Source organism: Alosa pseudoharengus, unplaced genomic scaffold (assembly GCF_046254945.1).
Source record: "Alosa pseudoharengus isolate Yale_2024_CS ecotype anadromous, Long Island Sound unplaced genomic scaffold, YU_APseudo_1.1 YU_APseudo_1.1_scf_15, whole genome shotgun sequence".
NCBI classification, from domain to species: Eukaryota; Metazoa; Chordata; class Actinopteri; order Clupeiformes; family Clupeidae; genus Alosa; species Alosa pseudoharengus.
The window spans coordinates 28,763,698-28,779,636 of NW_027468620.1; the positions used below are offsets into that span (position 1 = coordinate 28,763,698).

Genomic DNA, 15,939 nt, shown 5'->3' on the forward strand with positions numbered 1-15,939 from the left:
TGGACTCCACAGAGAGGCTGTTGTCCTCAACAAGTGAGTGAAAGCATATTAGGGGAGAGCATATCCAACAGGGCAAAATGGGTCTTTAAAGTTTCAGAAATGTGGAGAGACATCTTTTAATCTAGCCGTTCATAAAAACCTCCATCACAAGAGATAGCTCTCATTGGAGGGACATTAAAAGGTTAAGTCAGAAAAACTGGGAAGTTCGTATTATGCAGTATTAAGGATTATGCAAGCAGTCCTGTTATCATTGGTATTCAGTGACATTAGCCTAGGATCGATTGGCTTTATTTTATATAATGCATGGATATCCTATATCTTTTAACGACAGTCTGAACATTGGCGAAGTAACTAAGGTCCAGCAAAAACAAAGATCTGCCTGTCCATCTCATTCGAATTGTCCTACGGGTAGCACGAACTGCCTAATTCAACTGAGCCACTGCCATACCGAGTACGCTCTGTGATGCGCATGCCCTTTTCAATGTATCTTTTTTTCCCCCACTGCAATTTTACCACCACTAACGCGGAAGTCTGTGACGCATACAATCAAATGGGGACTATGAAATAAACAAAACAACGCCAGTAGTCTGGAAAACAAGTAAAAGGTGAGTAAATGTTGAGAACAGCGTCTGCATTTTTTCACTTTTGACTGGTGTCATTTCACTAGCCATCTTGCTACAGGGTGACGTTTTGGTAGTTTAATAATAGGATTCCAATCCAGACATTGCCACTTTGGCTATGTCTTAAGTAACCATAATGCCAGTCGTGGTGCTACACGAAAGTATTCATTTAAATGTAAATATTTGGTCTTTACATATAATCATTAGGCTAGGTAAACTTCTGCGGTACTTCTGGTAATGTAATGAGGGAAATAAACGCAAGTTGCTTTCAGTTTAGTTTCATTATCACGTCAGTCCATGGAACTGCTATAGCCTGCTGTGTTTTGATTCACAATGCACTGCATTAGGCTAAATGATACATGACCCCATGCCAAAATAATGTGACACTGAGTGCGCCGTATAGAGAAGTGTAGCTTATGGTGCAGCCTATTTGATGTCCGTCGCAACATTGTGGCAGTAAGGTAGGCTGCCCTATGAATTTGCGGTCACTCCGCTGGGTTCTTAAGATGATTGATGCAGGGTCTTTTGTTTTAGGCTACTGTTCGTATGGGCATGACGTGATACGACGTGGCAGCGAAGATGATCTCAATTTGGAATTTTTGCCTTTTTTATCTGGGCTACATACACCGTGATAGAGTAGCCTATTGCGTTATACGAGCGAGCGTTTATTCAAGACAATGAGCCTGTACCGTCAGTTGGTATAGTGATTCGGTTGACTGCAGGCATCGCTATTCGGATTTCCACAGCTTGGATACGCAAGCTCCAAGTAAGTAGACTATTAACTTAACGATTAAACGCCCCTGTTCTGCCGTTTATGTGGAGGCCACTGCAATTATTATTTCTGGAAGCCTGACAACCATATAGTCATTTGGCGATCATTTGTGTGCTTCTACTCGCTTTAATTTTCACGTTGTTGCTTTTCTAAGGGTGTTTCTGCAAGTAAGGACACTTTGCCTAGGCTTGGCAGATTGTTAGACAATGAACCGAGATAGGACTGGAATTTTAACCATCAGGGAGCCTATATAATGCCAAGTGATATCATAGCCTATTTATCATAACACCAATTTGCATTTTTTTTCCAATTCATTAAAAATCAAATTGTCCAGTAGCCTAGTTTACCTCTATATAGTGCGTTTCATTTTTTGTAGTTCAGTGCAGCATATATTTTTCTAATCGTTCTGTCTCGGTATCTTCTTTAGTTAGATTGAATTCGAATACACAATTAAAAATTACAATAGCATTGCATGGCAGGCATAGGCTACAGCTTGGGCAGTTTTTGCTGGTTTGACTGTTATTGGCGTTAGACCTGATACATTTGTGGCAAAACTGTGTAGGCTGTTGTATATTACACCATCAATTTATGGTCAGTTTCATTGAATCCTGAAGAGACTTATGGAAGTTAACAATGAAATTATAAAAATACTCCTATATAGACTACAACACATTAATTGGCCTAGAAAGCATATACATATAGGATAAATGCATATTCCATCTTTTGGCAATATTTAAAGGCAAGCCCCATGCACACTTGTTGTCAGATTCAGTATGTTCTGTGTGTGCGCATTCAAAATGCTCAATGGCTTGCACCAGGCAATGCACTATTCCATCAAGAAAGGGCTTGGACCAGGCAATGCACTATTCCACCAAGAAAGGGCTTTTCAGAAGCAGGGAGGGGAACAGTGAATTTGTGAAATGTGCCACATGTTCTTAAATAGGCCTAAAGACTCACACATGCATGCACATATGAATATATCCCCAGGAGGCGTAAAACCACATACATTGTGAACTAAAAGTAAATGACAATTATCGGGTTTGGTAGACAGAGAATAATGGAAGAAGGGCTGTCTTTCCCAGCACTGTTGGCAAACACACTGTCTTTCTCTTTAGCAGAGGCAATCTCAGGAAAGCAATTGGTGCAGCTAGACATGAGTATCTGTATTTAAATGAGCTTCCTGGAGTGGCTGTGCAAGCTGTCCAATGCCATAGGAGTTGTTAGTGGGTCCAGTCAATTCAACTCTGTTCATTTTGTAAAGTAATTTCAGATTTCTGTTTGGCTGAAGGTAGTCAGAGGATTGAGGTGTGGCATCAGATGAAAGCATAAAATCTAAATCCTTGTCCAGGGATATTCTCCAGGGAGACGCCAACATTGCCACTGTGAACATGTCAACAAGGACAAAGTTAACAATGGATTCAGGCTGGGTTTTGTATTGCATGCAAAAGCATGCCATGTTTTCCATGCAGATAATATCCGCTGGCTGACACGGCAGACCATCAGGTCTGATGTTGTTCTGGTCCGCAGTCCACAACACAATGAAAAATCAACATTTGTGCCACTTTGTCATAACAGACCTTCATGAGCATTCATATTTTTATGCAGATAGTGAGATAAGGAAGTTCTTGAAATATGGATCCAATGTGTGTTTTTTTTTATCTTCTTTTCAAACGTTTTACAGTAACTGTATAGATGTCTATTTTACTGGTGAATTAATCAAAAAATCCCTCCAAATGTATTTGTTTTTAAAAATGGTTGCTACCCTTTTCTGATGATTTTCATGTAAGAGTTTGGATAAAGCACAAATAATAGCCTGGCTGTATAGCTATACTTCCACAAGCATGTCCCTGCCACCTATACTCCAGCATATAACAAGACATTTTAAAATAAGAATTTCCTGACCTGCAATAAGTCAAGTTTGCATCATCCACATACATGAGCTTGAGATAGGATGGCTGTGCAGCCTCTGTCATGCTGTCATGCATCTTCAGATGGCTCATTGTGATGTTTAGTGTACAGACACTGACACTGATTTTACATTTCCTGTCTGTTTCCTGCGTGGTTTTGAGAAGGCGGGTGTGCGGTTCAGAAGGGATGGAAAGCTCCTTGTCTCATGAAATGAGTCCCAAATGACTCAGTACACCAGGAGGTCCCCACACACATTATTACCCTCACAGTCTCTCTTATGTACTGACCGCCTGACCAATCAACGGACTAACCTGTTTTGTAGGATGTAGCATTTTCTGTAGTGTTTTATTTCATTGACTTCCTACTAGGGCTGCACAATTATCGCAATCCCAATATGAACCAACACAATTACATAATCACAAAAGCTACAAATAGTTGTGCACAGTTAATTTTGTCACATTTATGTCATCCTCCTTGACTGTGCCACTTCTGTTTGGTGGGTGTGCGTAGTGCGTGAGGGGCACATACATTCCGATTGGTGAGCTTCACAGTTGGTCAGGGGTGCTGTACTTCTTGTGCTCTGGGCATTCTGATTGGTGAGCTTCACAGTTGGTCAGGGGTGCTTTTTGTGCTCTGGGCATGCTCACCAATCAGGGGTGGGACAAATTAAAGAGACATTTTGAATATTGAGCTAAATCAATTCACTGACAAATCATATCGCAAGATTCGCAATATATCGGACAGAAAAATCTAAATATTTTCCCCAAATCGTGTAGCCTTACTTCATACAGACATTTTGTACAAATTACGCTCAGTGTGGTGTTGTTAAAACACCTACCCACATGTTAAGTTGTAGGTATTAAAATATAAAACAAATACTATGCAATCCCACACATGCGCTTGTATTTTAAAATCACAAAATCAAAAGGTAATTGCAGTTTACAGACATTTAATTGTGCGTAGAGCACTCTTTCGTTCAGTGCCATATTGGGCTTTGCAGTCTTAAGTTTACTTTGCAACTTTTCTTGGAAACAGGAAGAGGATTTAACTGCCAGTAATAATATTCGAGAAACAAAAGTACATGACCAGTAGAAAGAAGTTAGAATGAGCCATCATGAGTGTCCGTCATAGACTTCTCATAGCTCTAGGAATAAGATTATTTGTAACTGTGCATTGCAAATGTCATTAAATACTTGTTACAAAAAAAGAACACCTATATTCATGCTTGCATCAGGTTTTTTAGTGTGTATACAAAATAAAATCATTGCTGTAGTTCCTCTCCCTGTGTCTTCTCTGTTGTACAGAGAGACTGTACTGTTTGCTACTCTATCAGTGCTTGCAGATCCTGATGTATGTGTTTTTTGCTCAGCAATGGATAGGCCAGATAAAGCTTCAGAGGGAAGTGCAGCCTCAGCTGGAACCAGTGGAGAGTGATGTAGAACCACTGATAAAGATGCACAGGGCGGCACCATTACTGTCGTTGTCTTCACAAGTGGTGCGAATGATTGTGAAAAATATATGGGGGAAGTGTGTGTGTGTGTGTGTGCTCAGGTTGGCCAGACAGTGCCAACCCAATCAAAGGTAAAGGATGGGGGAGCGTATACAGTAGATGTTGCCTGAGCTGTCTTATTGGTGCTGCTGTCAGTGTTTTTTTGGATAAACAGCAATCAAAAACTCAGTATGTGTTTCTGTGGAGCATGTTCTGTAATGATCTGATGAGCATGTGCCCGTGACGATGAACTCTGAGAAACATGACCCTTCCGTTAGGACCTAAGAAGAGCAGCTAAGCGTAGTTTATTGTTGGAATAACACCGTTCTTATCTTGTGCTGCAGGTGTACGGTGTTAAACAGCACACAGACTCCCAGAACTCACTTTGTTTACTGTATGCGTGGTGCACTGACCTTTAGATCATCTTTCACATGTATTCACTGCATAACAACCATCTGATGCTTGCAATGTTTTGAGGAGTGATTTCAGGCTTTCCACCAGTGATACCTGAATGGTTTTCTTCACACCAATCCAAGTATGGCACTCGGGTTTCAAGCTCTTGCTGTATAATTGTGTTCCCTTTGACACATTGCAGTAAGTCACACAGTGCCCAGCATGTTTGTGACATAGAGTCTGAGGCCAGTGTTTGGCCATGGACAACTTGGAAACGTACCGGAAGTGTGTTCGAGTGGACATCTGGAGCAAATTCCGTTTTTCAAGTGGCAGGTTCATATGGTATTGCCCAGATGGCCCCATGCCTTTCCTCGAAACCCTCATGTGAATGGTGCTTATGTTGGTCAGTTTCCTCATAGTTTCATTATGTGACTTATGGGGCTAAAAACAAATGCCTAAGAACTCATCCTCCTCCCCCAGACCTCTGCGCAAAGCCCTGCTTCCTTGATGTAGAACTAATGAAGGCCTCCCTGCACATCAAACTAACTGACAGGTGTGCATGGGCGGTATCTGGATCTGAGCAGAAAAAAATATCCTGATTGTTTTTCAATTTAATTTTCTAATGAAGCATAATGCAGTCAGACAGGCAGCTTTTTTTCCTTAGAGCATCTTGTTTATTATTACCTGTTGGCAGCGATCTCAAAAAGCGACAATTACCTCATCTTTTAGCTAGCCTGTTCAGCACTGTTCTAAACACTGATGAAGTTAATGTATCTAATGATTACAGGATGAGTGATATTATTTTGAAATTAAAAGCTGTCCATTGGCATTTACCCCTGAAGAGAGATTGCAGCCACAACTGCTTACCTCCTTGTTGGAGGCTTGCTGTTAAAAGTTGAGGGAGAGGGCTCAAATACACTCTCTAGTGAATTATCAACCTTGGATTTGTAGCCCTCTCTGAGATCTTAACTGCATAGCAACTGTCTTGTAGTAATGTTTGCTAGTTTGAGACGAAGGAAGGGAAACCATTCCCTGAGCCCTTGTAAAAATCCCCCTGTTACAGTTGAGTCACTGATTGAAAGTGTCATATTGCCTTCTCCTTGCTGTGTGGACGTTTCAGAGAGCTGATTAATCAAAATGAAATTGGAGGGACCAAGCAGTGTTGATCAAGTGTGCCTGACTGAGTCAAAGTCCAATCAGGCTGTTGCCAGGCAAATGGCGGAGGAAACTGATATGCCATCTCTGTTTGTTTGTAGAGACCAACAGTCATGCCTCACTGCCCCAGCCCAGCTGTGATTGGCGCTCTGGAGCCGGCATCGTTAATATTGTGAAAGTTAGCATGTATGGACCACTGTCTATCAGGTGAAAATCCTCATACGTTAAGCCCATGTTGATCTGCCCTCTGCGCTTGGATTTTCCTGTTAACAGTCCCCTCCTCCATTTCCTCAGGTTCCATAGCAACAGAGCATACCTTATTGTCAAGGAACAGAGAGATTAGAATTCCAGTGTATGATGTGAAATCAATAATCTTCCTTGATGCCTTGCTCACTGTAGAAACAAATGAAAAATCCTGTTGAATTCCACAGGGTCAGTGTTGTGAAATGAGATTGTGTGATCACAAGCCTTAAATGGTTTTGACATTTTAAAAGCCTTTCAATGGAAAGAAAATGGAGCGTTGCTTGCAAACTGTGAGTTACATTTTTGAGAGCCCTTGTACCTCATTCCTCATGTTCCTGTGTGATTGCAGCTTTTCTCTTGCAGATATAAGAGGTGTTGTTTTGCTGATAGGTTGGCATTTTGCCTCTGCTCTCAGTTTTCTAGCCCTGTCATTTTGCTCTGCTGGCAAAATATGTAATCAGCTGCCACACTGTCCTGTATCCTGTCTAAGAAGTTATGGCTCAACAGTCAGGAGAATAGAGGAAACACATCTTTGAATATCCTGTCAGAGGTTAGAATAAACTCTGAGAATCTCTGGCTGCCTGCTTGCATGTGCATTTTTTAATGTTCACAATTTAAATTTTATAGTGTCAAGTGCCAAATATCAGTGAGTCTGAGTCTCACAAACAATCAGTAAATGCTGTGTCAAGAGAAGAAGCCTCGTGTCCTGTTCTCTTAACCTTCTATGAACTCTTTGCTTGTTAATATGCACCTGAAGTGTTGAAACGTGTTGATGTCAGAAAATATTTTTTCTATTATTCTTGATGAACCTGCTATGGTCATGGCAATTGTTCATGTGTATTATTGTAGTCATTCATCACTCCTCTATTAATTCATTGTTCATGCCCTCCTGAATCTACAACACTGTTATCCTTCAGACAGGTTCTAGCCCTTCTATGATAAGTCTCTTTGTTAGAAGCAATCACACTCTGTAATGCTGGTCAACAAAAGCGGTTTTACAACTGTGAACAACTATCAATATACTTTCTGCTTTACACCACCAGCTAGGAGAACCAGAAAATAATATGCAATAGTCAATATCACTGACATTTGAAAGGTTTTGTCTTCCTTCTTTATGGAGAGGTGCTAAACCTAAAAAACCTAGCAAAGAAAATATAGTTATCTATAGTAAATCTAGAACGAAAAGCATGCAATGTTAGTTGGTTTCATCTGGATATCACAAGAAAAGTAAGTCTACACTATGACCGCTACACAGCCAAGTCAGAGGTTTTTTTCTTCCGAATTTTTGTGTCAACGATTCCCGGGACACTGAAAGACCAGGGTGCACGAAACTTGTTGGGCATGACACAGAACCATTGTTTTTCATTTTGATCCGTCATAAACATAAATACACACACACGCATAAACACACACACACAAAGGCACATAAATACACACACACACACATACTGTAAACACAAACATGTACACACACGCATGCACGAACACACCCACATTCACATGCACGCACAGTCGCACACACACACATAAACACACACACACACACACACACACACACACACATAAAAACATACACATGCAGGCAAGCAGGCCCACCGGGAACTCACTCACACACACACACACACACACTCACACACACATACCCCATTACCCCAACATTCATTCATGCATGCACACACACACACATAAACACAGACACACACACACACCCCATTACCCCCACACACCCACTCACAAGCGAACACACACACATGTATGCACAGACACATAAAACACATACACACATGCAGGCAAGCAGACACACACACACTCTCTCACACACACACACAAACACGCACACACACATAAAAGCACACACATGCAGGCAAGCAGACACACACAAACACGCACACACACATAAAAGCACACACATGCAGGCAAGCAGACACACACACGCACACACACAAACACGCACACACACATAAAAACACACACATGCAGGCAAGCAGACACACGAACACACACACGCACCATTACCCCCACACACCCACTCACAAGCGAACACACACACAAACGCACAGACACATAAAACACACACACATGCAGGCAAGCAGACACAGACACACACACACACCATTACCCCCACACACCCACTCACAAGCGAACACACACACAAACGCACAGACACATAAAACACACACACATGCAGGCAAGCAGACACACAGACACACACACAAGCACATGCACGCACACACACATACTGTAAACATAAACACGTACACACACGCATGCACAAACACACGCACTCACACATACACACACACACACACACACACACAGAAAAACACACACACACACAGAAAAACACACATGCAGGCACACACATACACACACACACACACACACAGAAAAACACACATGCAGGCACATGCGCACACACACACACACACACACACACCCCATTACCCCGACACACCTACTCACAAGTGAACACACGCACACACACACACACACACACCCCATTACCCCCACACACCTACTCACAAGTAAACACACGCACATGACAGACCCCCCCCCCACACACTCACAAGTGAACACACGCACATGACAGACCCCCCCACACACACTCACAAGTGAACACACGCACATGACAGACCCCCCCACACACACTCACAGGTGAACACACGCACATGACAGACCCCCCCACACACACTCACAAGCGAAAATACGCACAGAGAGAGGCACACAGATACACAAAATACACTGATGATGACAAATGCTATCAGTGGGGAAACTTAAATGTAATTGATGCTTATGATTAAGAAAACTCCAAAGGTATGACAACTGATTTGAAAGAAAACCACAGTATCCTCACAGAGGTGTACAGTAATATCTGATGTCAATATTAAATAAAAGGTTATGTATACACACAATATCTATTTACTTTCTTTCAAGATCTAAAGTAGGAGCAATCTCTACCAATTTGATATGGAGGAATCATGGTATTGATCTTTAGCAGGTTTATTATACCAGGCACTCGCTTCACAAGCTTAAACAGGCTTGCACAAAATAGGAATGTTAAAGAAAATCCACTGTGCACGACTGTCTCTCAAGATGGTAGTGAGATGTTAATGTTATCACTTGTCTGTAGGTCACTTGTTAAAGGATGAAACCATGGCTGCAGTAGATAGAAGGTTATAGGCAAAATGACCAGGTCTGTGTTTTTGTTACATTAATATACATTTATTTGTGCTTACATTCATTTGTGAATGTATTGGGCTTGGATCAGAATTGCTCTGGGATCCAAATTGCTTTCTCATGCCATAGTTTTCAATACATTTTCTACGTATAATCTTCAGATCAAACCACACAAAAGTTATATAGATTTTCGATATTCGAAAATATCTCTATATTTCAGTCAATTGAATTTATTGATTAAGTCACCAAACAAGAAGTGAGATCATATCTCAGCAACTGCAAGCTTGATGCATGGCGCCAAACCTGGCTTGTGAACTCAGGAACCCATCCTGAGACTGTCCAAAGATTGCATTATTGAACACATTTTTTCAAATACCTCTATGTGCTGGCCCTATAGAAGTGGTTGTCATGTCTGCTGATATCTTCAGAGATCCATTGAAGGGGCATGTCAAGCCAAAACCCATTCACACACACTCTGATACACTTATAGTGGTTCACGCATTTGTGGTGTGGAGTGTTTGAGAGTGTTTTCTGATGGATGTTCTGTCCTTGTTCCTGTGCTGTTTGTACCACTCAAGTTTTCATGTCTAAATCAGTAACAACAACCAACAATGGGGAGCAATATGCCATTTGTTGCAATTACTCATGCCATTTTGCCGTCACTAGATGGTCACTGCCAAGGCACAATGACAACAACATACAAACTTGTCCCAGATACAGACAAAAGGACCTTTCATTTGTCCAAGTCTGCCCTGTATGAGGCAGGAAAGGCCCCTCACGCATCTCCGCTGAGGAATCCAGATGTATGGGCCAACCGCCTCTTTCCATGTGTCATTGCTGAGGTCATAGTAGTGCAGGAGTTAGTTTCCATGATACCTCTGTCCAGCGCCCAGGCTGGAAGAGGAGAAAGATTGCCGCTTGATAGTTCAGTAACTCAGTCCCCAGGGTGTCAAGGAACCTCCAATGCTTTTAACAGAGCACCAGAGCTTTCGTTCATTTCTCTAGGGATGTTATTGATTACTTACTTACCGTTCAACCACTAGCCTCCAGTCTGAAGTAGCTGCTGTAGATGGAGAGACCAAAAAATAGATGTGTTCTCTACATTTCTGATGGCAGCCATATGGAGTATTGTCTGGAGTCATTTTCTTCCTGTCCAACATTGATTGAGCGACAGAAGCTACAAATCTATACTAGCGCTCATTTTGCCTGTGATGCACTGCAAAGTAGGTGTGATCATATTACCTAACTGTCCCAGTGGGAGTTGTTGAAGGATGTTTTAAATTTTAAACAGGCATTGAGGTGTTTCCTGGCTTCACAGGGAGGTCTGGAGGTACCCCTTCCTTATACAGTGTCTGGCTGAACTTGTACATCACTTGAACATGTTTCTTTATAGCCTGGATGGTGTCCCTCCTCACACTGTCCATTCCTATAGCAGTGCCACAGCTGGACGATTTCTTGGTCACTTGACCAAGCTTCATGACTAAGAGAGATGTGGTCATTATGTAAAGCGTTAGCCGCTCTACATTTGGCACAGCCAAAAAAAGGTCAAAATGTAATTGCTGTCAATACGGCAGCAGATGGTGGCAGGAGCAGAAGTTAAAAAATATCCAGCTATTTATAAATGGTCTTCATGACTTCTCAGCATGAGCTGAGGTCTCACTTCCCTTACCATAAATGCAGTCATTAAATGCCTGTAGAGAAGCAAGAGCTTGTAATTGGTTATGCTGCCCTTGTCAACATTGATATAAACTGATATAATTCGGATAAAGGCTCTCATGTATTCCTTGTGAGGTGTGTGTGTGTGTGTGTGTGTGTGTGTGTGTGTGTGTGTGCTGTATATGCCTGTCTGTAACAGTCTTCTCCTCTCTCCTCTCTTCCCTCCCCTCCTGTCAGGATGGGATTACTGCTTTCGACCCGTCATGTCGGCGACAGCGGGACCGTTTGAGCGAGAGTGAGCCCTATACCGGCCAGCTGGGATGACCATGCCACTGCACCAGATCTCCGTCATCCCCCGCGACGCGCCCTCCTCCAGGGTATCGGGCAGCGGGAAAGCAAAGGACAAGGACCGCGACAAGCAGGTAAGATCGCCCTCGCACCTGCCTCGCACCTGTCTCCACTGCCGGACAGCTCCAGCTTTAGGGGCCAGCGCTTCGGACTTGGAACCGGAGGGTTGCCGGTTTCGAATCCCGACCGGTAGGCCAAGGCTGAAGTGCCCTTGAGCTAAAGCACCCAACCCCTCACTGCTCCCCGAGCGCCGCTGTTGTTGCAGGCAGCTCACTGCGCCGGGATTAGTGTGTGCTTCACCTCACTGTGTGTTCACTGTGTGCTGAGTGTGTTTCACTAATTCACGGATTGGGATAAATGCAGAGACCAAATTTCCCTCATGGGATCAAAAGAGTATATATACTTATACTTATACTTATACTCTCTCAACAAGCTGTGTTTTCACTATCACTCCCGCACAAACACACAGGGATTAATTGTAGGAGGCCATTACACAGTCACCGCCGTGAAAGACAAACAGACTTCCAGGAAAAAAATTAAACAAATAAGGTGCTGGACTTCGCACTCCGTCAACACCTTGTTGAATTTTATTTTTTGAAAGTTATTCAGGTCACTGTGTGTTGTTGTCTAAGGGCTGGCACCGGACCACTGCGCTGCAAATGGTTGTTTATGTGGAGACGGCGTGTTCCTCTCCCTCGCTCGGCCTGCTGGAAGGGAAGTATGGGTGCAGGCAAAGGTCAGATCCAAAGGGGAAGGGCTATCCCTTCCAGTAAGAGGGTTGCGTGTTTTGAAGCGAAAGTAAAAGAAAACTGCTTCCTTGCTCTGTTCCAGTATGTGATTGAGTCTGTGTCCACCCCACCCCTCCCCAAAGAGCTTGTAAAAGCCCTTGAGGCGAGCTGGCGAATGTGGGTTAAAACTGGGATTAGAGGGGGCTAGCGCTGCACTCGGTGACTGCGGCATGGTTTGGGGCGCGGGCGCTGGTGTGGCTTGGCGAGTGGCGTGGTGGCCACGGCCGTGGCGGCGTGATTGCTGGAAAGCTCAGCAACGCACTAAGCCTCTGCATCACATGCGGGGGGAGGGGGGAGCTCGGGTGCCGAAGGTGCAGATGTGCTGTGATGGAACAGCGTGGCTCATGATTCATGATGGTGGGGGAGGGGAGGGGAGGGGGGGTGTCAAATCCCGACAGACTCAAGTGTCTCCTAATGGTGTCACCTCATTAGAATGTCGTCATCACAAATGTTTAGTCATTGGCTCATCGATATTCTGTTGGATGTTGGTGTCTCACGGATGCGGATGAGTGTAAAGTGTCTAGTTTGATGCCTTTCCAGTAGGGGTGTAACGGTTCATGTATTCGTATTGAACCGAAACGGTACGGGCGTCACGGTTCGGTGCATGAATTTACACGGAGAATACACGGTATCAAAATACATAAAACTCGTGTGCGGATTAATTAATGTCATGCGCAATTACTGTTAACTAGCGAGAGTTACGGGAGTTCTTTAGCGACACCTAACGCTAATCTGTAGCCTCGCCTTAGCTCTGAAGCTCTGATTGGCGCCTATGTTCTTTTTTTGTCAGGTCGTCCGTCAAGTCAGAGATAGCAGCAACATAAGCAAGTGGTGGCGACCCAAGAGTTAGAGGATCCGCTGGTCTCTTTAATATCGCAAGTTTGAGAACTTCAGTTACAGTAACGTTAGTACAGGCGAAAGAGTGGTGGATAAGATGAAACTGTGTGTCGGCATTGTTCAGCAGTTGTTGTTGGGTATGTGAGTGGAAAAAATGCTACACATATTAGAAGCCATCACCCAGATGATGTAGTAGGCTAGCTACCAATCACTGAAAAAAAAAACTTCCCCTGCGCTTCAGCAGCCGTTGGATACATACAAATAGGGCCAAAACCTATGGCTTAAATTAAACGATTTCGTAATGACAGAAAGCTATGTAAATCGCGTGGTAACTTGTAACTTCTCACATGAGGAGCTGGTAGTGTTAAGTGACAGTAAAGTGACAACGCTAACCAGGCTAATAAACAAACCATGCTACGGTGAGTTAACGTCAAAGGGCAAAGTCACGTGACTTCTAGTTGTAGTCTCTATGAAATGAAAGGAGCAATTTCGCCCCAGTGGGTGTTTTTTTTTTTTTTTAAAAAAAGGCAAAATAGTGTGATATTTTCACAGTTAGTAGGCTAGATTATTACTTTACACACAATGAAAAATATTGAGGCAAATTGTAGACCCTTCCATATACAACTAAACACAGATGTTGAAGGTCTTGGCTAAGTGGATTTTTAAAAAAAAAATTTCTATGTAATTTGCACTTTCAGAAATAAGAGATGCTGTAGGCCTATTTTCAGTTTTATAGCTGATTGTTTTATTTTTTTTACAAGTTACAGGAGTCTGGGTACTTATTGTACTGTTTAGCCTACATCTTACACACTTCAGGCTGTTGCAGATAGCTCAGGAAAGAGACTGTAGGACACTAGGTGGTACAGCCTGAGAAATGTACCAAAAAAAATGCTTTCTGAATTTTTGTTTTGCTTTTCCCTCCATTGTACCAAACTCGTACCGAACCGTGATGTCCGAACCGAGGTATGAACCGAACCGTGACTTCTGTGTACCGTTACACCCCTACTTTCCAGTATGCGTGAAATGTATATGTGAATGAGAATGAGCAGGAGGGGGAACAAACCGATGAACTACACACATCCTCATTTTCAGTCACACATACCCCAGTATGAGGCAGGTGACTGGAACAATGACACTAATAACTATTCTGTCACCAGTAAGCCCCTGGCTGTCTGCTCAGCCACAGTTTTGCTGTCACCGCACAGAGGACAACTGAGACGCGTTGTTTTTCAGTGGGAAGACTCAAAGTCTCACAATTGCTGAATGGGATAATGCCGTAATGCTTGGGTGTCAAAAGTGGCACCTGAAGTACTTTAGTTTAGAGTGTCAACCCAGCTATTGTAACATTTTGCCCTTTTTCTTGATTTAATTTCTAACTAAATCCTTTCAATTATATTTTTATAGGCTCACATGATCCCAGAGCTGGTTCTATGGTGAAATATAATTTCCTGGAATTATGTGTATTTTACAGTTGTCCAACATGTCCAGTCTTTTTTGCTTAGACCCTTCACAAACCATGAAGCAAACACATTATCCTACAACATGAGAACAAATCAGTGGTCACTTGGTCAGTGATATGATGATAATGTGCAGTACATGTTGATAGCAGATAGTGGCCCTGTATCATTTTAATGTTTTTTTCCCTCAGCAAATAGCGTCGTTTAGCACCAGCTGGGCTCCGTGTGGTGGGGAGGGCCGTTGGCCATGCCTGTGTTAGACAGTCTGTTGATTGGTGGGAGGTACTTCATTTGGCCTCGGCCTTTGTTTCCGACAAGCACCAGTGGGCCAGAGTTGTGGCCAGAGATTGTGAAGTGGTGTCCCTCACAATAGATGTGCTAAGGCAAGGTGTTTCCCATCCACGAGCCCTCATCACGTCTTAGTCACCTTCAGGCTTCAAGAGCACCGGACACTCCAATCAGGTGTTTTGGAGAGCTTGAGAATGTTGCACGGGTGTGCTGCGTGTGCTTCCTCCTGCTGTGTGTGTCGCCCTGTTGGTCTGGCCTGTTTGTGTGGCTAATAAGTACAAAGTGAAATCTTTATTTAGAGCTGCATTGCTCTCCACTGGCTTGAATCCATATGCGTCACTCTCGTGTAATCAAGACCCATGCAGGACAGTAATCAGTCAGACCTTGCACTTATTTTATCTCTGGGTCTACGTATGTGGTGTTCCTCAACGAGGACAGGAAAGCCAATGTGTATGTGTTTTAAGTGACATTGAAATAAATAAATAGTAAAATTGTAAAAACCCATTCAAGACATTATTCCCTCCAGAAATGTGATTTTGGAAAGAGGCACACCAGGAGTATTCCAAGTTTGTGGATTAGTGATTAGTGGGTGAGTGTGTTGTGTTATGCATAGCTGGTACTGGAGTTTTGGATACGTCAACTAAAGGGCAGTCCTCACTAGTGTTTTGGCTCAGGGCGGAGGTGCGATTCACTAGCCATCCCATATTTGTGTGTTGCGTAATGTGATGCGGTTGCTTGGCAGCGCTCGCAGCGTTCATGCCTTACCCGTTCCTTCCCTGTTACGGAACACTGGAGTCGGAACACCACA

At 43.2% G+C, this 15,939-nt stretch overlaps 1 protein-coding gene across 4 annotated transcripts in view; it reads left to right on the plus strand.

The window, feature by feature from the left end:
* The first annotated feature begins 345 nt into the window (after positions 1 to 345).
* The window catches only part of marchf8 (membrane-associated ring finger (C3HC4) 8), a 62,769-nt gene continuing 47,175 nt past the window's right edge, over positions 346 to 15,939 (plus strand). The window contains exons 1-2 of one of the 4 annotated variants that reach the window (XM_076286197.1): positions 346 to 605; positions 11,651 to 11,835. In XM_076286197.1, the coding sequence (XP_076142312.1) occupies positions 11,734 to 11,835 (102 nt within the window). In that variant the 5' untranslated portion in view covers positions 346 to 605; positions 11,651 to 11,733. Of the gene's footprint in view, positions 606 to 783; positions 1,387 to 7,109; positions 7,131 to 11,650; positions 11,836 to 15,939 lie in introns of those variants that run through there. The other 3 variants (XM_076286194.1, XM_076286195.1, XM_076286196.1) reach the window with 3 other exon arrangements.